General features: G+C 39.7%; 1 protein-coding gene across 1 annotated transcript in view; it reads left to right on the top strand.

The window, feature by feature from the left end:
* Positions 1-397: 397 nt before the first annotated feature.
* Positions 398-27,869, top strand: part of LOC128653290 (amine oxidase [flavin-containing]) — a 372,917-nt gene continuing 345,445 nt past the window's right edge. Inside the window, exon 1 of the mRNA XM_053706494.1 lies at positions 398-506. Coding sequence (XP_053562469.1) covers positions 461-506 — 46 coding nt within the window. The 5' untranslated portion in view covers positions 398-460. The remainder of the gene's footprint in view (positions 507-27,869) is intronic.

The following is a 27,869-nucleotide window of genomic DNA, read 5'->3' as shown; positions in this document are numbered from 1 at the left end:
AAAATGCAACCCCTTTAATTCTTATTATCTATTTTATATATATATATATTTCACCTTATTGCACTGCAGAATATTGGTGTTTTAGTACAAAATATACAGGGATTCTAATGTTAAATTGCTTCTGCTTTTTTTCTTTGTAAATAATGTATTTTACCACATTGGTTAGTATGATTCATAAAGCTAACTGCACGAAGCAGCCTTTATACTTATTTTCTAGTCAGCATTAGAAGTCTGAGCGTCTAGGTTTTTTAAGAGGATCAATACACTTCCCTCAACAGAGTAGGGGTGGGAGGAGTTTAGAGAGGCAGAACTGTCTACAAAGGTTGTGTCCGCCTACTGTAAAGCTAAAGCTGCTGACAGCTGATAAAGGGAGATTCTTAGCAGCTTCACTGAGCTCGCAAGCATTAGTTTGCTGTAGAGAAAAGGAGGCTCTCAACAACTGAAAGGAAAAGCTGGCACCATGAGCAACAAATATGACGTGGTTGTGATAGGAGCAGGCATTTCAGGTGCGTAAATACTTAAACCGCAAGAGTAAAAAAAGATAATACTAATATAGTGATACTTTTTTATCATTACCTGAGCATGCTGTTTATTTGTATTCTTCATAACATTAAGAAAGAAGCAGTTTATTTCAGTTTTATTTTCCTGACTGGTTAAGGAGAGTTGTTAAAAATACGATGCTATTTGTTTCTTTGCTGTTTGAATAATCCCCAATGATCCTAATAGAAGCTATCAGTGTAATCCGTCTAGGCTGCAGGGTTCATGCTGGCAAGGAACATTAGTTTAGTAAGATTACAGTTCTCTTGTAATACATACAATATTTAGGATTATGGGAGGTAAAGGTGCAATTAAATATGAGATTAATTCTATACACTATATATATATATATATATATATATATATATATATATATATATATATATATATATATATATATATATATATAATTTACCATACATGAAATTCTGTTTCTGTGATTTTGTACTTTCTGCCTGTGGAGTTGAAAAATAGTCAGTATTATAAAGGAAGACATCAATAAAAATGGAACAAAAACAAGGCTCAAATGATCATAAACATCCTATGGCTCTTAGAGTTTATAGTATAAACCTATTCAACAGGATTCCATGAATGCTCATATAGTTTTCTGTGATTTATAGCAGATTTACACTGCATTTATGCTGGACGAAATATAACTGCTACAAATATAAAACAAAAAATAATTCATTTTTGTTTTTGTAATGTGTACTATAAAAAATCATCTGGAAAAAAGATTTACTCTTTATAAATTAGAAAACAAAATGATAGGGCCTCAACATAAAATAACTATGCTTAGAGGACAAGATCTGCAGGTGCTTTATAAAAGGCAAAGGTACATATCACTATGTCAATATAATCCAGTTGCAATAAATAAATCTGCCTCAATTCAGCTTCCTTGCCATGTATACAATGTTTTGCTTCTGACTAAAAGCTTTATTCAAGGGCAGACCACTGGTTTTGGCTTACTAGAATCTGACAAACAGCAAGATGTTTGAGATATTTCCCATCAAGCAGTTGTATTACATTTTAGTAAATAGTGGACATTGACCAGTAAAGCAAGGAGGTACAGAATATTCTTCCATTCTATTGAGGTGGGGCAGAGTGATACAGTAAGATCTTGCAGCACTCTACAGAGGGTACAAAGATTGAAAAAAAAAAAAAACAGGGACAGGTAGATGAATAAAGGTCCCTGCTGCCTAAGGAGTCAGCACACATTTATTTGCCATGATAAATATTTTTCAAACTTTTTTTTTTTTTCTAAACAAAAGTTTACAAATCAGAATTTGCCTTAAAAGCAGCAAGCATGTTTTAAATGCTTTATGATAATAATATTTAAAAACAATAATTATTTTATTATCATTTGCTACACATACACAAAAAAACTAAAAATTTGTTAGTTTAGTTTATGTTTATATTACCAAACATACATATTACAATATTTGTATTTAATGAAAGTGTATACCTTTTAAAGGGATACTAAACCCACTTTTTTTCTTTCATGATTCAGATAGAGCATGCAATTTTAGGAAACTTTCTAATTTACTCCTATTATAAAAATGTTCTTTGTTCTCTTGCTATCTGTATTTGAAAAACAAGAATGTAAGCATAGGAGTTGGCCCATTTTTGGTTCATTACCTGGGTTGTGCTTGCTGACTGGTGGCTAAATGTAGCTACCAATCAGCAAGTGCTCTCCAGGGTTCTGAACCAAAAAAAGGCCATCTCCTTAGCTTAGATTCCTGCTTTTTAAAATAAAGATAGCAAGAGAACTAAGAAAATTGATAATGGGAGTAAATTAGAACGTTGCTTAAAATTGCATGCTCTATCTGAATCATGAAAGAAAAAATTTGGGTTTAGCGTCCCTTTAATATCAGATTCCCTCATATGTTAATGAAATGTTTATTTAAATTTGAGTTTTGTACTTCTCATTCAGTAAATACACATATTTAAAAAAACAACAACACATTTTTAAAGTAAGTGTTGTGATTCCAGTAGGGATTTGTTTTACAACAGCAGATATAAATATATTTATTATTCAGAGGCATATCTAAATCTCACTGGGCCCCAGGGCAAAGGTTGCAACAGGATCCCCCATTTCAATAGTACTTTTTATGGATGTTTTAAATCAGCTAAGCCAGAAGTCACATAACAGCATTAGTTGCTGATTCTCTGTGATTGTGAGCTGTCATTCACCTTGGTTATTCCTTACCAGAAGATATTCGCTTGTGCAACCTTTCTGTAATTTTATGGTGGCAGGTTTTTCTGTATGACCACACAGTGAGACAGCCATCTTGGAAACATTGCCACCATATTTGTAAAGGTAAATGAATACACTTTCCTTTCACTTCTGCAGCTGAAGCACACATAGGTGCCAGATATCATACAGATGGAGCCTGTCCCCCACCAATACCAAAGTACTGACTGCAGGGCCAGATTAGCCCCCTAGAGGTGTGGGCCCAGCTTTAATTTAGACCTTTGAGACCCCTATCAAGTAGTTTCCAAACTTCCACTTGAGACTGTTGCAGGTGCTTATTGAAGTTACTGTCTGCAGTATTATAGCACAACACAAGCTGTCAATTTACAATCACAGCTAGCAACAGCCAGTCTCTTCCTAAGTGAGTTACCAACAGCCTGAGACAGGACTAAATATGGACAAAGCAGAGATGCACAGAGTTGATAACATAAAGGAGGGGGAAAGAAGGGGAGGTAGAAAGGGATGAAGAAGAGAGGTTATTGTACAGCAATAATATAAAAGTGGCAATGTCAGAAAAAGAAAGAAAGATAATAATAAATATCATGTGAAAGGGAAGAATTTCAGGGGAAAAAAGCGCTAGCGGAAAAAACAGGTGAAAATATAAATTATATTTATAAATATAAATGGTAATCCAGAAAAAAAAAAATCACTACATGTTAATTTCATTGGATAGTCTAACTTTTATTGTTTGAGTTAAAGGATTACAAACTTTTATCTTTTTTTGGTATATTAAAACACATTTTTACGATCACTTAGATGTAATAAAAATTACCAACCTCAAATTCTTTCAAAACGAAGCATCAGAAACTTTTAATTCCGTTTTTTAATTTTCGTCTATAACGTCATCTAATCCAGCCCACTTTTTTAGCCCCGACGTGTATATAACTCTCAACCAATAGTTTTCTCCGCTTTTCCATGTAATTATAATATTAATAGGTAGACAATCGCATGCGCACCAAACCGGGACCAGATAGCGCTTGCGCAGTGTGTGTTACTGACGCCGCAAATTCCTGGACATCATAGGGTATAACACATGCGCATTGTCAATAGCAATCAATGCTATTGTTGTGGATGACGTTGCACAATGTCACGCATGCGCAATTGAAATTTCGTCCGCCATCTCCAAACTGAGGTTTGCACAGCGGATTGGCTAGGAGCCTCAGCTACCCACGGAGTGGGTTCGGAAAAAAAAAAATAATAATATTCAGATTGCAGCAATCGGGTAGGGAACTGAAAAAGATATGCTATGACAAATATGTTTGGAAAGGTTTAAAAAAACGAAAAAGAGCTCAATCAGTTTTACATACAGTGGTCCTTTAAGTCTAGTCTAGTAATCTTATCATAACAGCAGAAGTGAATATACAAAAATATCTATTTGAAGTGATGAGCCATATTTGGATTTCTCTAGGTTCTGTTTGACACAAAAGTGTGTATGTATATATATATATATATATATATATATATATATATATATATATATATATATATAAAACAAACTAAAAAAGGAAAAGGTTTAGCCAGGCATATAGCAATGTATTTTTCCTACACGTTCTGTCAGCTATATAATAAACAGCCATTCCAATAAAAAAAAAATGACATGCTGTAATTAATTAGAAACATGTAATTTCAACACTAGTCACCAATCAGCAAGCGCTACCCAGGTGCTCAACCAAAAATGGGCCGGCTCCTATGCTTAGATTCCTGCTTTTTCAAATTAAAGATAGCAAGAGAGCGAAGAACTATTGATGATAGGATTAAATTAGAAAGTTGCTTAAAATTGCATGTAATAAAGAAAATGGATACTCGGTTCACACTGTGAACACAGTGTTAAAGGGACACTGAACCCAATTTTTTTATTTTGTGATTCAGATAGAGCATGCAATTTTAAGCAACTTTCTAATTTACTCCTATTATCAATTTTTCTTCGTTACTTTGCTATCTTTATTTGAAAAAGAAGGCATCTAAGCTAAGGAGCCTGACAATTTTTGGTTCAGACCCTGGACAACACTTGTTTATTGGTGTGTGAATTTATCCACTAATCAGCAAGAACAACCCAGGTTGTTCACCAAAAATGGGCCGGCATCTAAACTTACATTCTTGCTTTTCAAATATAGATACCAAGAGAATGAAGAAAATTTGATAATAGGAGTAAATTAAAAAGTTGCCTAAAATTACATGCTCAATCTGAATCACGAAAGAAAAAAATTGGGTTCAGTGTCCCTTTACTAAGAATCATAGAGGCGCCACCCAAGGCTAATTGATGATTCAGGTATTCCACCAAAGGGCAGCTATTCCCTGGAACGATGAATCTGGATAATATAGGATGATATAAAAAGGAGAAGGCGCTCCAATGGCGTATTATCTTAAGGATATGAGCCCTCCAACCACATGAAATAGCCCAAATAGCAAAGTGCTCAATAATGCAGTCTGGAAAATTAGGAGCTTCCCAGCTAGCTCTCAAACGATTTAGTGATTTCAAAGGTTCCCACAGTGCCAAATAACACCCTCCAGGATCCCAGTTAATACATTTCAAGGTTCCATAGTGTCAAATACAATGTATTAAAATGTGCAATAAAACCCATTTGTGTTATATTGCACATTTTAATAAATTGATACAAGAAGTAAATTATAAAGTTGCTTAAAAGGTCAGTCAACACCAAAATTTTTGTTGTTTAAAAAGAAAGATAATCCCTTTATTACCCATTCCCCGGTTATGCAGAACCAACACTGTTATAGAAATACACTTTTTACCTCTGTGATTACCTTGTATCTAAGCCTCTGCAGACTGCCCCCTTATTTCAGTTCTTTTGACAGACATGCATTTTAGGCTTTAGCCAATCAGTGCTGGCTCCAGGGTAACTTCATGTGCATGAGCTCAATGTTATCTATATGAAATACATGCACTAATGCCCTCTAGTGGTCAAAATGCATTCAGATTGGAGGCAGTCTTCAATGCCTAAGAGATTTGCATATGAACCTCTTAGAATTAGCTTTCAACTAAGAATACAAAAGAACAAAGCAAAATTGGTGATAAAAGTAAATTAGAAAGTTGTTTAAAAATTACATTACCTATTTAAATCATGAACTTTTTTTTGGACTTGACTGTCCCTTTAACCCCTTAACGACTAGCGCCGTACCCTGTACAACGCTGCAGTCCTGGGCTTCTCTCTGCCGTTAAAATAGTGAGATTGCGCTAATTCTGCATGCCCCATGAGTGTGGCACTGCAGAAATAGAGTTGCAGAGTTACTCCGTAGCCCTCTCTGCATCGGACAGCGGTGGTGCCGATCGTTTAAGGAAGGATGCGGGTGGGCGGCCCCATCGCTGGAGGGGGCGGGTGGGACTGCTACGCCACGCTACAGGCGTTGGAAAAAAAAAAAGCAAACCAAAAATGAGTGGGAAGGAGGGAGGAGGGGCAATGAGGGGTTCCTATGTGGGATCCGTTAAGGGAAATGGATCTGGAAGGGGTAGGGGGGTAGGGTATTGAGGGTGGCAACTACACTACAAAAAAATTGGTATTTTCATTTTTTTATTTTGTCTAATTTGCAACAAACTGGGTACTGGCAGACAGCTGCCAGTACCTATGATGGCTGCAAATAGGTAGAGAGGGGAGGGTTAGAGAGCTTTTTGGGAGGGGATCAAAAAAATAAATAAAAAAACCCACTTTTTTATACTGGCAGACTTTCTGTCAGTACTTAAAATGGGGGTGACCTTTGGGAAGAGAGCTGTTTGAGTGGGGTCAGGGAAGGATCAGGGGGTGGGATGTGTCAGGTGGGAGGCTGATCTCTTACTAAAGCTAACATTAACCCTACAAGCTACCTAATTAACCCCTTCACTGCTGGGCATAATACAAGTGTGGAGCGCAGCGGCATTTAGCAGCCTTCTATTTACCAAAAAGCAATGCCAAAGCCATATATGTCTGCTATTTCTGAACAAAGGGGATCCCAGAGAAGCATTTACAACCATTTATGCCATGATTGCACAAGCTGTTTGTAAATAATTTCAGTGAGAAGCCTAAAATTGTGAAAAAGTTAACAATTTTTTTTTTATTTGATCACATTTGGCGGTGAAATGGTGGCATGAAATATACCAAAATGGGCCTAGATCAATACATTGGGTTGTCTATTAAAAAAATAAATATATAGTTTTGATAGGTAAATATAAAAAAGATTCTATTTCTGTTTAAATGTAGTGATGGCAAAAATGCTAAAAATGCTCTGGTCTTTTGGGGATGTTTTTGTCTGAAATGCCCAGTCCTTAAGGGGTTAAAATTTCATGCTCTATCTGAATCATGAAAGAAAAAAATTGGGTTTAGTGTCCATTTAAATGTTCATTTAAGAGAAAGATGAACATTTTTCCTTTAAGTTTCTGGCAAAGATAATTACATCCAGTTAAAGGGACATGAAACTAAAAAAAAATATGTCATGATTCAGATAGAGGATAAAATGTTAAACAACTTTCCAATGTACTTCGTTCATCGAATTTGCTTCATTTTCTTGGAATACTTTGTTGAAGGAGCAGCAATAGACTACTGGAAGCTTGCTGAGTATATCGGATGAGCCAATAAGATGAAGTATATATGTGCAGCCACCAATCAGCAGCTAACTCCCAGTAGTGCATTTCTAGTTCTGATCCTACATAGGTATGCTTTTAAACAAAGTATACCAATAGAACTAAATAAAATAGATAACAGAAGGGAATTGGAAAGTTGTTTAAAATTGCTTGCTGTATCTGAATCCTGAAAAAAAATAAAAAAATGTTTTTCATATCCATTTAAAGGGACACTGAACCCAATTTTTTTCTTTCATGATTCCGATAGAGCATGCAATTTTAAGCAACTTTCTAATTTACTCCTATTATCAATATTTATTCGTTCTCTTGCTACCTTTTTTTGAAAAAGAAGGCATCTAAGCTAAGGAGCCAGACAAATTTTGATTCAGAACTGGACAGCACTTGTTTATTGGTGTTTGAATTTATCCACCAATCAGCAAGAACAACCCAGGTTGTTCACCAAAAATGGGCCGGCATCTAAACTTACATTCTTGCTTTTCAAATAAAAATACCAAGAGAATGAAGAAAATTTGATAATAGGAGTAAATTAGAAAGCATGCTCTATCTGAATCATGAAAGAAAAAAATTGGGTTCAGTGTCCCTTTAAGTCTAAAGTAGTTGTGCTGTCCCTTTTTTTTTTTTCTCCATAACTATGGCGATTTGTACAAATGAATCTGAATGCCTTGGTGCACACACATTCATTGGGTCTCACAGACTGACACTTCCTTTCAGGAAGCAGAATGAATCAGTTGCTAAGAGGACAAACTTTCTCACAGAATTTTGGCTCCTAGCTGAATGGATGAATTCATTGTATTATAAACGGAAAGAGGTGAATGTTTATGCTTCAAATACTTTGCTAGGACAGCAGAGAGTGTGGCCTGCAGTGCTTGTGCAACTACAAAATGCAACCCTGATTTAGACACCTAGGGCCCGATCCGATATGCAGCGTCGCCCACGAAAGCCGGCGACGCCGAAATTTGCGCTGGTTTGGTATCCTATATACGGCGTAACCTAGAAGTTACGCCCGTATATTTCTGCCGTCGCCCATAGTTTTTTGGGCCATAGGCAGGTGTACCAAACCAGCGCAGTTTGGTATCCAATATACAGCGTAAGGACTTACATGGCGAAAATGGAGAAATCTTACTCACCTCGCCACAAATTGCAGCCGTAGTAAGCCTTACGCTGTCTATTGGAGTCCCGTAACACCTAACGCATGCGCAATGTCTACCTGTCAACCGCGATCCCCCGCCGCAATCCCTAATAAAGTATTTTACCCCTAAACCGCCGCTCCCGGACCCCGCGCCACCTAATAAAGTTATTAACCCCTAAACCGCCGCTCCCGGACCCCGCCGCCACCTAATAAAGTTAATAACCCCTAAACCGCTGCTCCGGGACCCCGCCGCAAGCTATATTAAATCTATAACCCCCTAATGTGAGCTCCTACCCCGCCGCCATCTACCTTACCTACCCCCTAAAATGAGCTCCTACCCCTCCGCCATCTATTTTAAAAATATTAACCCCTAATTTAATCCTCCTACACCGCCGCCGCCTATATTAAACACATTAACCCCTAATCTAATCCCCCTACACCGCCGCCAGCTATATTAACTAAATTAACCCCTAATCTAATCCCCCTACACCGCCGCCAGCTATATTAAATAATTAACCCCTAATCTAATCCCCCTACACCGCCGCCACCTATTTTAAATTAATTAACCCCTAATCTAATCCCCCTATACCGCCGCCACCTATTTTAAATTAATTAACCCCTAAAATACTAAACTATCCCTACCACTAAACCTAAGTCTAACCCTACAAATAGCCCTGAAAAGGGCTTTTTGCGTGACATTACCCCAAAGTAAACAGCTCTATTGCCAGCCCTTAAAAGGGCTTTTTGCGGGGCATGCCCCAAAGAAAACAGCTCTTTTACCAGCCCTTAAAAGGGCTTTTGGTGGGGCATTGTCACAAAGTAAACAGCTCTTTTGCATCTAAGCTAAATCCCCCTACACCGCCGCCACCTATAATAAATGTATTAACCCCTAATCTAATCCCCCTACACCGCCGCCACCTATATTAAATAGATTAACCCCTAATCTAATCCCCCTACACCGCCGCCACCTATATTAACTATATTAACCCTAATTATATTAGGGTTAATATAGTTTATATAGTTAGTATATTATATATATTAACTATATTAACCCTAGTATAATAACCCTATCTAACTCTAACATCCCTAACTAAATTCTTATTAAAATAAATCTAATTAATATTAATATTATTAATTAAACTATTCCTATTTAAATCTAAATACTTACCTATAAAATAAACCCTAAGATAGCTACAATGTAATTAACAATTACATTGTAGCTATTTTAGGGTTTATATTTATTTTACAGGTAACTTGGTATTTATTTTAACTAGGTACAATAACTATTAAATAGTTAATAACTATTTAATAGCTACCTAGTTAAAATAATTACCAATGTACCTGTAAAATAAATCCTAACCTAAGTTACAAATACACCTAATTCCGCCGCGGAGCATCCATCCGGCAGGACGACTAAACGCGGAATGAGGTACCTTTAAATGACGTCATCCAAGATGGCGTCCGTCGAATTCCGATTGGCTGATAGGATTCTATCAGCCAATCGGAATTAAGGTAGAAAAATCTGATTGGCTGATTGAATCAGCCAATCAGATTCAAGTTCAATCCGATTGGCTGAACCAATCAGCCAATCGGATTGAACTTGAATCTGATTGGCTGATTGAATCAGCCAATCAGATTTTTCTACCTTAATTTCGATTGGCTGATAGAATCCTATCAGCCAATCGGAATTCGATGGACGCCATCTTGGATAACGTCATTTAAAGGTACCTCATTCCGCGTTCAGTCGTCTTGCTGGATGGATGCTCCGCGTCGGAGGAGCAAAGAAAGAAGATTGAAGATGCCGCTTTGCTTGAAGACATCACCGGATGGAAGAAGACTTCACTGCCGCTTGATTGAAGACATCGCCCGGATGGAAGAAGACTTCACTGCCGCTTGATTGGACATCGCCCGGATCGGATGAATAGTTCTGCCCGGCTGGGTGAAGGCAAGGTAGGGAGATCTTCAGGGGGTAGTGTTAGTTTTTTTTAAGGGGGTTTGGGTGGGTTTAGAATAGGGGAATGTTGGGGGGTGGTATTGTGTTTTTTCTTTACAGGCAAAAGAGCTGTTTTCTTTGGGGCATGCCCCGCAAAAGGCCCTTTTAAGGGCTGGTAAGGCAAAAGAGCTGTTAACTTTTTTAATTTAGAATAGGGTAGGGGGCTTTATTATTTTATTAGGGGGCTTAGAATAGGTGTAATTAGCTTAAAAATCTTGTAATTTTTTTATTTTTTGTAATTTAGTGTTTGTTTTTATTTGTAATTTAGTTTAGTTTATTTAATTGTATTTTAGTTTAGATATTTGTAGTTTATTTAATTTATTGATAGTGTAGGTGTATTTGTAACTTAGGTTAGGATTTATTTTACAGGTACATTGGTAATTATTTTAACTAGGTAGCTATTAAATAGTTATTAACTATTTAATAGCTATTGTACCTAGTTAAAATAAATACTAAGTTACCTGTAAAATAAATATAAACCCTAAAATAGCTATAATGTAATTATTAATAACATTGTAGCTATCTTAGGGTTTATTTTATAGGTAAGTATTTAGATTTAAATAGGAATAGTTTAATTAATAATATTAATATTAATTAGATTTATTTTAATAAGCATTTAGTTAGGGATGTTAGAGTTAGATAGGGTTATTATACTTAATATATATATAATATAATAACGATATTAACTATATTAACCCTAATTTAATTAGGGTTAATATAGTTAATATATATAATATACTAACTATATTAACTATATTAACCCTAATATAATTAGGGTTAATATAGTTAATATAGGTGGCGGCGGTGTAGGGGGATTAGATTAGGGGTTAATCTATTTAATATAGGTGGCGGCGGTGTAGGGGGATTAGATTAGGGGTTAATACATTTATTATAGGTGGCGGCGGTGTAGGGGGATTTAGCTTAGATGCAAAAGAGCTGTTTACTTTGTGACAATGCCCCGCCAAAAGCCCTTTTAAGGGCTGGTAAAAGAGCTGTTTTCTTTGGGGCATGCCCCGCAAAAAGCCCTTTTAAGGGCTGGCAATAGAGCTGTTTACTTTGGGGTAATGTCACGCAAAAAGCCCTTTTCAGGGCTATTTGTAGGGTTAGACTTAGGTTTAGTGGTAGGGATAGTTTAGTATTTTAGGGGTTAATTAATTTAATATAGGCGGCGGCGGTGTAGGGGGATTAGATTAGGGGTTAATGAATTTAAAATAGGTGGCGGCGGTATAGGGGGATTAGATTAGGGGTTAATTAATTTAAAATAGGTGGCGGCGGTGTAGGGGGATTAGATTAGGGGTTAATTATTTAATATAGCTGGCGGCGGTGTAGGGGGATTAGATTAGGGGTTAATCTAGTAAATATAGCTGGCGGCGGTGTAGGGGGATTAGATTAGGGGTTAATGTGTTTAATATAGGAGGCAGCGGTGTAGGGGGATTAAATTAGGGGTTAATATTTTTAAAATAGATGGCGGCGGGGTAGGAGCTCGCTTTAGGGGGTAGGTAAGGTAGATGGCGGCGGGGTAGGGGCTCACATTAGGGGGTTATAGATTTAATATAGCTGGCGGCGGGGTCCGGGAGCGGCGGTTTAGGGGTTAATAACTTTATTAGGTGGTGGCGGGGTCCGGGGGCGGCGGTTTAGGGATTAATAACTTTATTAGGTGGCGGCGGGGTCCGGGAGCGGCGGTTTAGGGGTTAATACATTTTTAATTGTTAGGATAGTGAGGGGGGATAGCGGATAGAGGGTTAGACGTGTCGGGCTATGTTTGGGAGGCGTGTTAGACAGTACGGGTGATTTTATAACTTTAGTCAGGTTTTGTAGGCGCCGGCAGTTTCTAAAGTGCCGTAAGTCACTGGCGACTCCAGAAATTTGTACTTACGCAGATTTCTGGACATCGCTGGTTTGTCAGACTTATGGCACTTTAGCCTCTGACGGCGCCGTATATAGGATAGCTCGAGTTGCGAGCTGAAGCTGCTGGCGGCGGAGTTACCTCGCTTGCGCCGCAAACTACGATCTTTATCGGATTGTGCCCCTAGACTTTGGGGGCAATGTGGGTAAAGTAAAAGGTAAGCCATATTTATATCAGTTATGTTTCATATCATATGAAAAAAATAGTTGTTAGAGCATATGATTGAAAGTAATAACCCATAATGCTGTGTAGAGAAAAATTAACTAGTTAATGCACAGATTTATTATGCTGCGTTAAAGGGACACTGAATCTAATTTTTTGCTTTTATGATTCAGATAAAGCATGCCATTTTAGGCAACTTTCTAATTTACTCCTACTATCAATTTTTCTTCATTCTCTTGCTATCTTTATTTAAAGTGAATGTAAAGTCAAGCTCAATGCTAAACACTGCTTAAAAGCTGACCTTAAAATACTGCCACTTTAATTCATCATTTTTTCAGCAAACCTCTAATTAACTAGTATTTGAGCTTTATTTCATTACAATCGTCATCTCAATCCTCCGCCCGCCATCTTGGATTAATGATTGACATTGTAGGCTCGCTTGTGTCAACCAATAATCCGATCAACCACGGGGGGACCAAACCCCTTTCGGCTACGTCACTCGTATGTAATGCGCCTGTGTTTGGAAGCCGTCACACAGAGCTCTCACGCACGTTCACATTTAGCGCATGCGCTATTACACTTATGGGACTTTTCAGAGCGCTTGGTAAGTACGCAACGCATGCGCTGTGTATAGCAAAGCCGGGAGCGCTCATAGACTTTACGTATACAGTGGGTGGGACTGCTGTATACCTTACAGGGGATTAAATCCGGAAGTTGCGGGTGGGAGGAGCTGCTACCTAAAACGGAGCAAATTTGGTAATAAAAATATAACCTTGTGGCCTGCAGTGCTTGTGCAACTACAAAATGCAACCCTGATTTAGACACCTAGGGCCCGATCCGATATGCAGCGTCGCCCGCGAAAGCTGGCGACGCCGAAATTTGCGCTGGTTTGGTATCCTATATACGGCGTAACCTAGAAGTTACGCCCGTATATTTCTGCCGTCGCCCATAGTTTTTTGGGCCATAGGCAGGTGTACCAAACCAGCGCAGTTTGGTATCCAATATACAGCGTAAGGACTTACATGGCGAAAATGGAGAAATCTTACTCACCTCGCCACAAATTGCAGCCGTAGTAAGCCTTACGCTGTCTATTGGAGTCCCGTAACACCTAACGCATGCGCAATGTCTACCTGTCAACCGCGATCCCCCGCCGCAATCCCTAATAAAGTATTTTACCCCTAAACCGCCGCTCCCGGACCCCGCGCCACCTAATAAAGTTATTAACCCCTAAACCGCCGCTCCCGGACCCCGCCGCCACCTAATAAAGTTAATAACCCCTAAACCGCTGCTCCGGGACCCCGCCGCAAGCTATATTAAATCTATAACCCCCTAATGTGAGCTCCTACCCCGCCGCCATCTACCTTACCTACCCCCTAAAATGAGCTCCTACCCCTCCGCCATCTATTTTAAAAATATTAACCCCTAATTTAATCCTCCTACACCGCCGCCGCCTATATTAAACACATTAACCCCTAATCTAATCCCCCTACACCGCCGCCAGCTATATTAACTAAATTAACCCCTAATCTAATCCCCCTACACCGCCGCCAGCTATATTAAATAATTAACCCCTAATCTAATCCCCCTACACCGCCGCCACCTATTTTAAATTAATTAACCCCTAATCTAATCCCCCTATACCGCCGCCACCTATTTTAAATTAATTAACCCCTAAAATACTAAACTATCCCTACCACTAAACCTAAGTCTAACCCTACAAATAGCCCTGAAAAGGGCTTTTTGCGTGACATTACCCCAAAGTAAACAGCTCTATTGCCAGCCCTTAAAAGGGCTTTTTGCGGGGCATGCCCCAAAGAAAACAGCTCTTTTACCAGCCCTTAAAAGGGCTTTTGGTGGGGCATTGTCACAAAGTAAACAGCTCTTTTGCATCTAAGCTAAATCCCCCTACACCGCCGCCACCTATAATAAATGTATTAACCCCTAATCTAATCCCCCTACACCGCCGCCACCTATATTAAATAGATTAACCCCTAATCTAATCCCCCTACACCGCCGCCACCTATATTAACTATATTAACCCTAATTATATTAGGGTTAATATAGTTTATATAGTTAGTATATTATATATATTAACTATATTAACCCTAGTATAATAACCCTATCTAACTCTAACATCCCTAACTAAATTCTTATTAAAATAAATCTAATTAATATTAATATTATTAATTAAACTATTCCTATTTAAATCTAAATACTTACCTATAAAATAAACCCTAAGATAGCTACAATGTAATTAACAATTACATTGTAGCTATTTTAGGGTTTATATTTATTTTACAGGTAACTTGGTATTTATTTTAACTAGGTACAATAACTATTAAATAGTTAATAACTATTTAATAGCTACCTAGTTAAAATAATTACCAATGTACCTGTAAAATAAATCCTAACCTAAGTTACAAATACACCTAATTCCGCCGCGGAGCATCCATCCGGCACGACGACTAAACGCGGAATGAGGTACCTTTAAATGACGTCATCCAAGATGGCGTCCGTCGAATTCCGATTGGCTGATAGGATTCTATCAGCCAATCGGAATTAAGGTAGAAAAATCTGATTGGCTGATTGAATCAGCCAATCAGATTCAAGTTCAATCCGATTGGCTGAACCAATCAGCCAATCGGATTGAACTTGAATCTGATTGGCTGATTGAATCAGCCAATCAGATTTTTCTACCTTAATTTCGATTGGCTGATAGAATCCTATCAGCCAATCGGAATTCGATGGACGCCATCTTGGATAACGTCATTTAAAGGTACCTCATTCCGCGTTCAGTCGTCTTGCTGGATGGATGCTCCGCGTCGGAGGAGCAAAGAAAGAAGATTGAAGATGCCGCTTTGCTTGAAGACATCACCGGATGGAAGAAGACTTCACTGCCGCTTGATTGAAGACATCGCCCGGATGGAAGAAGACTTCACTGCCGCTTGATTGGACATCGCCCGGATCGGATGAATAGTTCTGCCCGGCTGGGTGAAGGCAAGGTAGGGAGATCTTCAGGGGGTAGTGTTAGTTTTTTTTAAGGGGGTTTGGGTGGGTTTAGAATAGGGGAATGTTGGGGGGTGGTATTGTGTTTTTTCTTTACAGGCAAAAGAGCTGTTTTCTTTGGGGCATGCCCCGCAAAAGGCCCTTTTAAGGGCTGGTAAGGCAAAAGAGCTGTTAACTTTTTTAATTTAGAATAGGGTAGGGGGCTTTATTATTTTATTAGGGGGCTTAGAATAGGTGTAATTAGCTTAAAAATCTTGTAATTTTTTTATTTTTTGTAATTTAGTGTTTGTTTTTATTTGTAATTTAGTTTAGTTTATTTAATTGTATTTTAGTTTAGATATTTGTAGTTTATTTAATTTATTGATAGTGTAGGTGTATTTGTAACTTAGGTTAGGATTTATTTTACAGGTACATTGGTAATTATTTTAACTAGGTAGCTATTAAATAGTTATTAACTATTTAATAGCTATTGTACCTAGTTAAAATAAATACTAAGTTACCTGTAAAATAAATATAAACCCTAAAATAGCTATAATGTAATTATTAATAACATTGTAGCTATCTTAGGGTTTATTTTATAGGTAAGTATTTAGATTTAAATAGGAATAGTTTAATTAATAATATTAATATTAATTAGATTTATTTTAATAAGCATTTAGTTAGGGATGTTAGAGTTAGATAGGGTTATTATACTTAATATATATATAATATAATAACGATATTAACTATATTAACCCTAATTTAATTAGGGTTAATATAGTTAATATATATAATATACTAACTATATTAACTATATTAACCCTAATATAATTAGGGTTAATATAGTTAATATAGGTGGCGGCGGTGTAGGGGGATTAGATTAGGGGTTAATCTATTTAATATAGGTGGCGGCGGTGTAGGGGGATTAGATTAGGGGTTAATACATTTATTATAGGGGGCGGCGGTGTAGGGGGATTTAGCTTAGATGCAAAAGAGCTGTTTACTTTGTGACAATGCCCCGCCAAAAGCCCTTTTAAGGGCTGGTAAAAGAGCTGTTTTCTTTGGGGCATGCCCCGCAAAAAGCCCTTTTAAGGGCTGGCAATAGAGCTGTTTACTTTGGGGTAATGTCACGCAAAAAGCCCTTTTCAGGGCTATTTGTAGGGTTAGACTTAGGTTTAGTGGTAGGGATAGTTTAGTATTTTAGGGGTTAATTAATTTAATATAGGCGGCGGCGGTGTAGGGGGATTAGATTAGGGGTTAATGAATTTAAAATAGGTGGCGGCGGTATAGGGGGATTAGATTAGGGGTTAATTAATTTAAAATAGGTGGCGGCGGTGTAGGGGGATTAGATTAGGGGTTAATTATTTAATATAGCTGGCGGCGGTGTAGGGGGATTAGATTAGGGGTTAATCTAGTAAATATAGCTGGCGGCGGTGTAGGGGGATTAGATTAGGGGTTAATGTGTTTAATATAGGAGGCAGCGGTGTAGGGGGATTAAATTAGGGGTTAATATTTTTAAAATAGATGGCGGCGGGGTAGGAGCTCGCTTTAGGGGGTAGGTAAGGTAGATGGCGGCGGGGTAGGGGCTCACATTAGGGGGTTATAGATTTAATATAGCTGGCGGCGGGGTCCGGGAGCGGCGGTTTAGGGGTTAATAACTTTATTAGGTGGTGGCGGGGTCCGGGGGCGGCGGTTTAGGGATTAATAACTTTATTAGGTGGCGGCGGGGTCCGGGAGCGGCGGTTTAGGGGTTAATACATTTTTAATTGTTAGGATAGTGAGGGGGGATAGCGGATAGAGGGTTAGACGTGTCGGGCTATGTTTGGGAGGCGTGTTAGACAGTACGGGTGATTTTATAACTTTAGTCAGGTTTTGTAGGCGCCGGCAGTTTCTAAAGTGCCGTAAGTCACTGGCGACTCCAGAAATTTGTACTTACGCAGATTTCTGGACATCGCTGGTTTGTCAGACTTATGGCACTTTAGCCTCTGACGGCGCCGTATATAGGATAGCTCGAGTTGCGAGCTGAAGCTGCTGGCGGCGGAGTTACCTCGCTTGCGCCGCAAACTACGATCTTTATCGGATTGTGCCCCTAGACTTTGGGGGCAATGTGGGTAAAGTAAAAGGTAAGCCATATTTATATCAGTTATGTTTCATATCATATGAAAAAAATAGTTGTTAGAGCATATGATTGAAAGTAATAACCCATAATGCTGTGTAGAGAAAAATTAACTAGTTAATGCACAGATTTATTATGCTGCGTTAAAGGGACACTGAATCTAATTTTTTGCTTTTATGATTCAGATAAAGCATGCCATTTTAGGCAACTTTCTAATTTACTCCTACTATCAATTTTTCTTCATTCTCTTGCTATCTTTATTTAAAGTGAATGTAAAGTCAAGCTCAATGCTAAACACTGCTTAAAAGCTGACCTTAAAATACTGCCACTTTAATTCATCATTTTTTCAGCAAACCTCTAATTAACTAGTATTTGAGCTTTATTTCATTACGATCGTCATCTCAATCCTCCGCCCGCCATCTTGGATTAATGATTGACATTGTAGGCTCGCTTGTGTGAACCAATAATCCGATCAACCACGGGGGGACCAAACCCCTTTCGGCTACGTCACTCGTATGTAATGCGCCTGTGTTTGGAAGCCGTCACACAGAGCTCTCACGCACGTTCACATTTAGCGCATGCGCTATTACACTTATGGGACTTTTCAGAGCGCTTGGTAAGTACGCAACGCATGCGCTGTGTATAGCAAAGCCGGGAGCGCTCATAGACTTTACGTATACAGTGGGTGGGACTGCTGTATACCTTACAGGGGATTAAATCCGGAAGTTGCGGGTGGGAGGAGCTGCTACCTAAAACGGAGCAAATTTGGTAATAAAAATATAACCTTTACTTTGTTTTTTTTTTAAAAAATAAAGCGGCGGTTTTCTTTATTAACTTGAAAGCAATATTAAAATTGCTTAAAATAAGACAAAATTGACATTCACTTTAAAAAGCAGGAATTTAAAGCTTAGGAGCAGCCCATTTTAGGTTCAGCACCCTGGATAGCGCTTACTTATTGGTGGCTACATTTAGCAAACCAATATGCAAGAATAACCCAGGTTCTGAACCAAAAATGGGCCTGCTCTTTAACTTTGCATTCATGCTTTTTAAATAAAGATAGCAAGAGAACGAAGAAAAAATTATAATAGGAATAAATTAGAAAGCTGCTTAAAATTGCATGCTCTCTGAATCATGAAAGAAAAAATTGGGGTTTAGTGTCCCTTTAACAGCATGTGAAAATAATTGCTTCCTTTTTATTGTAATAGTTATCCTTAAAGGCTGCAGTTCTCATTTTTGAAAATTGTATACATAGTATAGTACCTGCGTCTATATATTTAGCAGACATAAACAATTTTGTGTTTTTTTGTATATTGCATAATCTATTTTAAACACATAAAGCTATGTGAAATAAATACAGTATATAGGTCAGAACCTTATGCTGTGGTTATTTTTTGTTAGATTGCAGTCGTATCTAGTCAGCAAATATTTTTCCACATCTTGACAAAGGTTGCACAGCCTTTAACCCTAACCAGATTATTGTAGTTGCAGTTTGTAGAGACTGCATATTGTGTTTAATCGCTGTCTATATACTGTCTTTTTTCTCACTACCTGATTAACCATCATTATTAGATGCTTGTTTTAATCTCATAAAATGTTTATCATCCTGTGTTTGTGGGAGCCGCCATATTTTATATATGACTCTTCAACATATAGGTCCAGATTACGAGTGGCACACTAACAGTTGCACGTAAGAGATATTGGGTTTATTGAGCCTGTTTGTGCACGTCGGAAGTAGCATGCGTATTACAAGTTGAAAGTGAATGCAATAACTTGAGTTCAATTGAAGTTAGCGTGACCTGAGAGCTCTGGTTAGATGTTATGCTTGAATAAAAAGTTGCACCAAACACCTCAAAATTACCCGTAAAAGTGCAGTTACACTCATAATAACACAATCTAATAAAAAATATTGCACAAAAAAAGTTATAAAGGCTCAAAGTTATGAGGTCTCAGGTGTTAGAAAAAAAGTCAGGCAAAGAGCTTTGAATCAAAATTCTTGGAACAGTAACACAAACGCGTTTCCGGTTGACTGCTGGTGTTGTGTCTAAACTGGTGACAAATCCCCTCCTCGACCCTCTTCCTCCCTGCCACACACTCCTCTGTCTCTCCTCCAGACTCCACCCCATGTTTTAGTAACCCCGGGCTAAGAGCTCCCTTGGCCAGCTAAGTTTTTTTTAATGAGTGCTCACTGCTGCTTGCTGCGCCAGGGGAGCTCTTAGCCCGGGGCATTTGAGGGTAATTCCGGGACACGGGACATACAGTGTCAGACCGGGGAGGCATGGATTTCTATTAAAAAAAAAGGGGGCTGTCCCTTTGAGTGGCGAGCTGTCTCACATACAAATATTAAGAGCTCTCTGTTGAATAAAAGTTTGCAATGGAGGACGGAGTACAGAGAGGAAAACCGGCATTAAAAACATGAATATTACGTTTAATACAAATCAAATTACACTGTTTTCAGTGCTCTGTACCTTAAATTTGCTGTCATTTTTGTATGCATATGTTTTCCTTGCAGAATAATTAGTGTATTGCGTATTTTGGTGAGAACAGTGAGAGCTGTAGTACGAAAATGTTTATAGAATTACGCTGGGATTTGAGAGAAAATTTCATATACACCATGTTCAACTCTTTTGTACTTATAAGTTATAACTACACATTTCTATGTTTTTTTTGCACATACAGTGTTCTTAAATTACGATTTACACTATGCATATTTGATACGATTTATTCCTGTTTAATTTACATACACATTTTTACATTTTTGATAAAATACAATTTTTGGTTACCAATTTTGTTACGATTTTCAATGCACCTTAAAGGAATATTAAACAGTGCTCCTTTAGTAAAAACAAATATTTCTCTTGTAAGGTGTATCCAGTCCACGGATTCATCCTTTACTTGTGGGATATTCTCCTTCCCTACAGGAAGTGGCAAAGAGAGCACACAGCAGAGCTGTCCATATAGCTCCCCCTCTAGCTCCACCCCCCAGTCATTCTCTTTGCCGGCTCTAAGCAATCGGAAGGGTAAAGTGAATGTGGTGTTAGAATTGTAGTTTTTATTTTCTACAAGCAAAAGTTTGCTATTTTAAATGGTACCGGTGTGTACTATTTACTCTCTAGCAGAAAAGTGATGAAGATTTCTGCAGGGAGGAAGATGATTTTAGCATGTTGTAACTAAAATCCACTGCTGTTCCCACAAAGGACTGAGGAGTACAAGAAAACTTCAGTTGGGGGGAACGGTTTGCAGGTCAGGCTGCAATAAGGTATGTTCAGTCATTTATTTCTAGACAAGACTGTGATAATGCTAGAAAAGACTGATAAGATCCCCATGAGGGAAGGGTAAGCTGTATTCAGAGACTAAGTATGGAATTGCTAGCTTACATAACAGGGCTAATTTATGCTGGTTGACGAACGGTTTTTATTGAAAAATATCGTTTTTTGAGACACTTTGAAGGTTCCTTTGGGTTTCTTTCAGGGGTTGTTACCCACATGGCTATTATTAAAACACTTAGGAGTGTTTCTTTAGGCCTCAGAGCACCGGAGTAAGGTGGGAGGGGCCTAATTTTGCGCCTCAGATGCGCAGTTTTAGTGACTAGAACTTCAGGCTGTTTCACATGGAGGGTCCTGCTACAGTTTGATGACCCATAAGAAGCCTTTTCCCCACAAATCTGACTCCTAAGGGCAGGTAGGGCCACAGCATGGCTGTGGCAAGGTGCTGAAGTTGTTTTAACCGGTCTGTTGGCTTAATATCGATCCGGTTTGGGCATTAAGGGGTTAATCGTTTTTATTGCTAGTGGTGCAATCTTACTAATGCTTTAGGTACATACTGTAAAAGTTTCGAAAAGTTTGCTGCATTTTTCACTGTTTTGGAAAAATTGTGTGCCTTTTTTATCTCTTAAAGGCACAGTAACGTTTTTTGCAAAGTGTGTTTTTACTTGATTAAAGTGATTTCTAAGCCTGCTTGCCTTACTAACTAGTCTGTTAAACATGTCTGACACCAAGGAAAATCCTTGTTCAATGTGTTTAGAAGCCATGGTGGAACCCCCTATCAGAATGTGTCCCACTTGTACTGATATGTCTATACATTTTAAAGAACATATTGTTGCACTTAAAAATGTGGCCTTATATGATTCTCAGATAGAAGGTAATGAGGTTAGCTCGTTAACCTCTCCCCAAGTGTCACAACCAGTTACGCCCGCTCAAGCGACGCCTAGCACCTCTAGTGCGTCTAACTCTTTTACCTTACAAGACTTGGCGGCAGTCATGGATAATACCCTCTCAGTGTTTTTATCTAAACTGCCCGTGTTACCTGCAAAGCGTGATAGCTCTGTTTTAAGAACAGATTCTGAGCATTCTGACGCTTTAGTAGCCGTATCCGATATACACTCACAACGCTCTGAAATGGGGGCGAGGGATGTGCTGTCTGAGGGAGAAATTTCCGATTCGGGAAAGGTTGCTCCTCAGACAGACTCAGATACGTTGGCTTTTAAATTTAAACTAGAACACCTCCGCTTATTGCTCAGGGAGGTATTAGTTACTCTGTATGACTGCGACCCTATGGTGGTTCCAGAGAAATTGTGTAAAATGGACAAGTACCTAGAAGTTCCGTGCTACACTGATGTGTTCCCTGTCCCTAAGAGGATTGCGGATATCGTTACTAGGGAGTGGGATAAACCAGGTATTCCCTTCGTTCCCCCCCCCCCTGTTTTTAAGAAAATGTTCCCCATATCTAACCCCATGCGGGACTCGTGGCAGACGGTCCCTAAGGTGGAGGGGGCTGTTTCTTCACTTGCTAAACGCATGACTATACCAATCGAAGACAGTTGTGTTTTTAAAGACCCTATGGATAAAAAATTAGAGGGTTTACTTAAGAAAATTTTTGTTCAACAAGGTTTTGTTCTCCAACCTATTGCGTGCATTGTTCCTGTAACTACTGCAGCTGCTTTCTGGTTCGAGGCGCTGGAAGATGCGCTCCAGACGGAGACCTCATATGAGGACATTATGGACAGAATTAAGGCTCTTAAGCTGGCTAATTCTTTTATCACAGATGCCGCTTTCCAAATAGCTAAGTTAGTGGCAAAAAATTCAGGTTTCGCTATTTTAGCGAGCAGGGCGTTATGGCTAAAGTCCTGGTCGGCCGATGTGTCGTCAAAATCCAAACTATTGAACATCCCTTTCAAAGGAAAGACCCTCTTCGGGCCTGAATTGAAAGAGATTATTTCAGAAATCACTGGGGGAAAAGGCCATGCTCTCCCCCAGGACAAGTCCTTCAAGACGAAGAACAAATAAAATAATTTTTGTTACTTTCGGAATTTCAGGAGCGGTCTTGCTTCATCCTCCCCTGCTGCAAAGAGGGTAACACTTCACAACCCAGGGCAGCCTGGAAGCCTTACCAGGGCTGGAACAAGGGTAAACACGCCAAGAAGCCTGCTGCTGCCTCTAAGACAGCATGAAGGGGTAGCCCCCGATCCGGGACCGGATCTAGTAAGGGGCATACTCTCTCTCTTCGCTCAGGCCTGGGCAAGAGACGTACACGATCCCTGGGCCTTAGAGATTGTATCCCAGGGATATCTTCTAGAATTCAAGGACTCCCCTCCAAGGGGAAGGTTCCATATTTCTCGTCTGTCTTCAGACATGACAAAGAAAGAGGCGTTCTTACCCTGTGTAGAAAACCTACATACAATGGGAGTGATCCACCCAGTTCCAATTGCGGAACAAGGGCTGGGGTTTTACTCAAACCTGTTTGTGGTTCCCAAAAAAGAAGGAACTTTCAGACCAATCCTGGATCTCAAAATTCTAAACAAGTTCCTCAGAGTCCCATCATTCAAGATGGAGACCATTCGGACAATCTTACCAATGATCCAGGAGGGTCAATATATGACTACCGTGTATCTAAAGGATGCGTACCTACATATTCCTATCCACAAAGATCACCAGTTTCTCAGGTTCGCCTTTCTGGAAAAGCATTATCAGTTTGTGGCTCTTCCTTTCGGGTTGGCCACTGCTCCCAGAATTTTCACAAAGGTGCTACGGTCCCTCCTGGTGGTTCTAAGACCGCGGGGCATAGCAGTGGCGCCTTATCTAGACGACATCTTAATTCAGGCGTCGACTTTCCAAAGAGCCAAGTCTCACACGGAAATTGTCTTGGCCTTTCTGAGGTCTCACGGGTGGAAGGTGAACATCGAAAAGAGTTCTCTCTCCCCCCTCACAAGAGTTCCTTTCCTAGGAACCCTAAAAGACTCGGTAGAAATGAAAATATTTCTGACGGAGGTCAGAAAGGTAAAACTCTTAACTACTTGCCGAGTTCTTCATTCCATTCCTCGGCCATCTGTAGCTCAGTGCATGGAGACAATCGGACTAATGGTAGCGGCAATGGACATAGTTCCTTTTGCACGGATACACCTCAGACCACTGCAACTGTGCATGCTCAAACAGTGGAATGGGGATTATGCAGATTTGTCTTCTCAAATACAGTTGGACCAGGGGACCAGAGATTCTCTTCTCTGGTGGTTGTCTCAGGATCACCTGTCTCAGGGAATGTGTTTCCGCAGACCAGAGTAGATCATCGTAACGACCAACACCAGTCTGTTGGGCTGGGGTGCAGTCTGGAACTCCCTGAAAGCTCAGGGCTTATGGTCTCGGGAAGAAGCTCTTCTCCCGATAAACATTCTGGAACTGAGGGCGATATTCAACGCGCTTCAGGCATGGCCTCAGCTAGCTGCGGCCAAATTAATCAGATTTCAGTCGGACAACATCACGACTGTAGCTTAGGTCAATCATCAATGGGGAACAAGGAGTTCCCTAGCAATGATGGAAGTAACCAAAATAATCAGGTGGGCGGAGGATCACTCTTGCCATCTCTCAGCAATTCACATCCCAGGAGTAGACAACTGGGAGGCGGATTTCCTAAGTCATCAGACTTTTCACCCGGGGGAGTGGGAACTCCACCCGGAGGTGTTTACCCAGCTGATTCAGCTATGGGGCACTCCAGAATTGGATCTGATGGCGTCCCATCAGAACACCAAGCTTTCTCTTTACGGGGCCAGGTCCCGGGATCCTCAGGCGGTGTTGATAGATGCTCTAGCAGCGCCTTGGTCCTTCAATCTGGCCTATGTTTTTCCACCGTTTCCTCTCCTCCCGCGTCTGGTTGCCAGAATCAAGCAGGAGAGGGCTTCGGTGATTCTAATAGCGCCTGCGTGGCCACGCAGGACCTGGTATGCAGACCTAGTGGACATATCCTCTGTGCCACCATGGACACTACCAGTGAGGCAGGACCTTCTAATACAAGGTCCTTTCAAACATCCAAATCTAATTTCTTTGCGTCTGACTGCTTGGAGATTGAACGCCTAATTCTATCAAAGTGTGGGTTCTCTGAGTCGGTTATTGATACCCTGATTCAGGCTAGAAAGCCTGTCACCAGGAAGATCTACCATAAGATTTGGCGAAAATATCTTTTTTGGTGCGAATCCAAGGGTTACTCATGGAGTAAGGTTATGATTCCCAGGATTTTGTCCTTTCTCCAAGATGGATTGGAGAAAGGATTGTCAGCTAGTTCCTTAAAGGGACAGATATCTGCCTTGTCTATTCTTTTTCACAAACGTCTGGCAGAGGTACCAGACGTTCAAACGTTTAGTCAGGCTTTAGTCAGAATCAAGCCTGTTTATAGACCTGTGGCTCCGCCATGGAGTCTGAATTTAGTTCTTTCAGTTCTGCAAGGGGTTCCGTTTGAACCTTTACATTCCATAGATATTAAGCTTTTATCTTGGAAAGTTTTGTTTTTGGTTGCTATCTCTTCTGCTCAAAGAGTTTCAGAGTTATCTGCTTTACAGTGTGATTCACCTTACCTGGTGTTCCATTCAGATAAGGTAGTTTTGCGTACCAAACCCGGTTTTCTTCCTAAGGTTGTGTCTAATAAGAATATTAATCAGGAAATTGTTGTTCCTTCTCTGTGTCCTAATCCTTTGTCGAAGAAGGAACGTCTGTTACACAATCTGGATGTGGTTCGTGCTTTAAAGTTCTATTTACAAGCAACTAAGGATTTCAGACAAACAACTTCTTTGTTTGTTATCTATTCTGGTAAGAGGAGAGGTCAGAAGGTGACCGCTACCTCTCTTTCCTTTTGGCTGAAAAGCATCATCCGTTTGGCCTATGAGACTGCTGGCCAGCAGCCTCCTGAAACAATTCGTGCTCATTCTACCAGAGCAGTGGCTCCCACATTGGCTTTTAAAAATGAGGCTTCTGTTGAACAGATTTGTAAGGCAGCGACTTGGTCTTCGCTGCATACTTTTTCCAAATTTTACAAATTCGATACTTTTGCTTCTTCGGAGGCTATTTTTGGGAGAAAGGTTTTACAAGCAGTGGTGCCTTCCATTTAAGGTACCTGTCTTGTTCCCTCCCTTCATCTGTGTCCTAAAGCTTTGGTATTGGTATCTCACAAGTAAAGAATGAATCCGTGGACTGGATACACCTTACAAGAGAAAACAGAATTTATGCTTTCCTGATAAATTACTTTCTCTTGTGGTGTATCCAGTCCACGGCCCACCCTGGCTATTAAGTCAGGTAGATTTTTTTTGTTTAAACTACAGTCACCACTGCACCCTATGGTTTCTCCTTTTTCTTCCTAACCTTCGGTCGAATGACTGGGGGGTGGAGCTAGAGGGGGAGCTATATGGACAGCTCTGCTGTGTGCTCTCTTTGCCACTTCCTGTAGGGAAGGAGAATATCCCACAAGTAAAGGATGAATCCGTGGACTGGATACACCACAAGAGAAAGTAATTTATCAGGTAAGCATAAATTCTGTTTTTAAATCAAAGTAAACCTAAAAAGAAACAGATTGTGTAAAAAAAAACCCCCAGCAAACAGCTTTCTTGTTTTCTTGCATAATGAGCACTTAGACATTCTCAGTGTTGCCCTTCCCCCAGTGTGACATGGGAGCTGACATCTTTAAACTTAGGTTAACTTGCAATTATTTCTATTAAGTATAAGACACAGCTTAGTGCTTTTTTTATTACAACCTTTTAACAATACATTTTTTCCTGTGTATGGAGGAGTCAGTTTTGGTTTTGAAATGTATTTAAAAAGTCAAGTGCTGTAAGAGAAGTGGTATTGAGAGGAGGGGGGAGAGCACAGGAAGGTATTAAAAGAGGAAAAAAGACGCTTAAGATTTCGGGACATAGACTAAATGATTTTTACAAAGAAGTTTTGTTTGGAAAGATTAAGGGTGGATGAATAGTAGCGCAGCATACATTTTTAATGTAAGAAGTTGGCAAAAGAGCAAAATTTCCTCCAGCGCCATTCTGCGGTGCAGGAGCATTTTTGCACGTAGCATGTCAGATGTGTGTGCCAAGGTTGGGGGACCTTCCATCAGGTGCAAGCTATAGAAGAAGGTTCTATTTTGTCAAGGGTGGAGGCCAGAATGGAATTATACAGTTAGATTCCTCATGACAGGAAAGGGAGGAGATTGGTAGGAGAAGGAGGTTTAGAGTGTGAGAGAGTAGTGCTCTGTTTATGGTGTGTAAGGTTTTGAAGGGTTAGGTGGTGCGTTTTAGGGCTGTACAATTAATCATAATTAATTGCGATATGAGTCTATGCAATATCTAAATCTCATGAGGCTGCAATTTTTTTTATCAAAACAAAAAAATAAAATAAGTAGTCAAAAATGGCTTCCTTAAGATGTCACGTCAGTTACACAAATCCCCCAGTCCAGCCCAGCAGCAGTACTGATCACTCCTTCAGGGGAATGGACCAGGAAGCATTACATCAGTGTCACAGCTTGTAACGCTACCCCCGCCATTTTACTTGCCTAATGGTTTGTTGCTCTAGTCCTGAGGTGTGCACAGAAGGTGGCGGACTGTTCTTTTCCCTGGTGTATTCACTCTGCAGTGCAAACTACAAGGGGGAAAAGCCTCTGTTTTGAACAGTTAAAGGGAGAGTCTACACCTTAGTCATCTTAAAGTCTTAACTTAGATTAAGCTGCAAATATCTTCCTGCACCTTTTCTATATCATGCAGCAGGAATGGTAAAAAGTTATTTTAAAATGAATATTGTTTCTGGCCACTTGGCTGCCAGGCAGGATCTGGGTTGCATCTAGGTACTCTGCTGATTAGCATTGACAGTCTGTTAAATCCAACTAGTGAGCCGTTTGTGACTGGCAGCCATATGCAGACCAGATCGTGATGTCATCAATGGGCGAGGCTTGACAGCCATTTCTATGTGGCCAGAAACAAT

This window comes from Bombina bombina, chromosome 3, assembly GCF_027579735.1.
Source record: "Bombina bombina isolate aBomBom1 chromosome 3, aBomBom1.pri, whole genome shotgun sequence".
NCBI classification, from domain to species: domain Eukaryota; kingdom Metazoa; phylum Chordata; class Amphibia; order Anura; family Bombinatoridae; genus Bombina; species Bombina bombina.
Note: the sequence above shows the minus strand (reverse complement) of the source record. Positions and strands in the feature narration are given on the sequence as shown.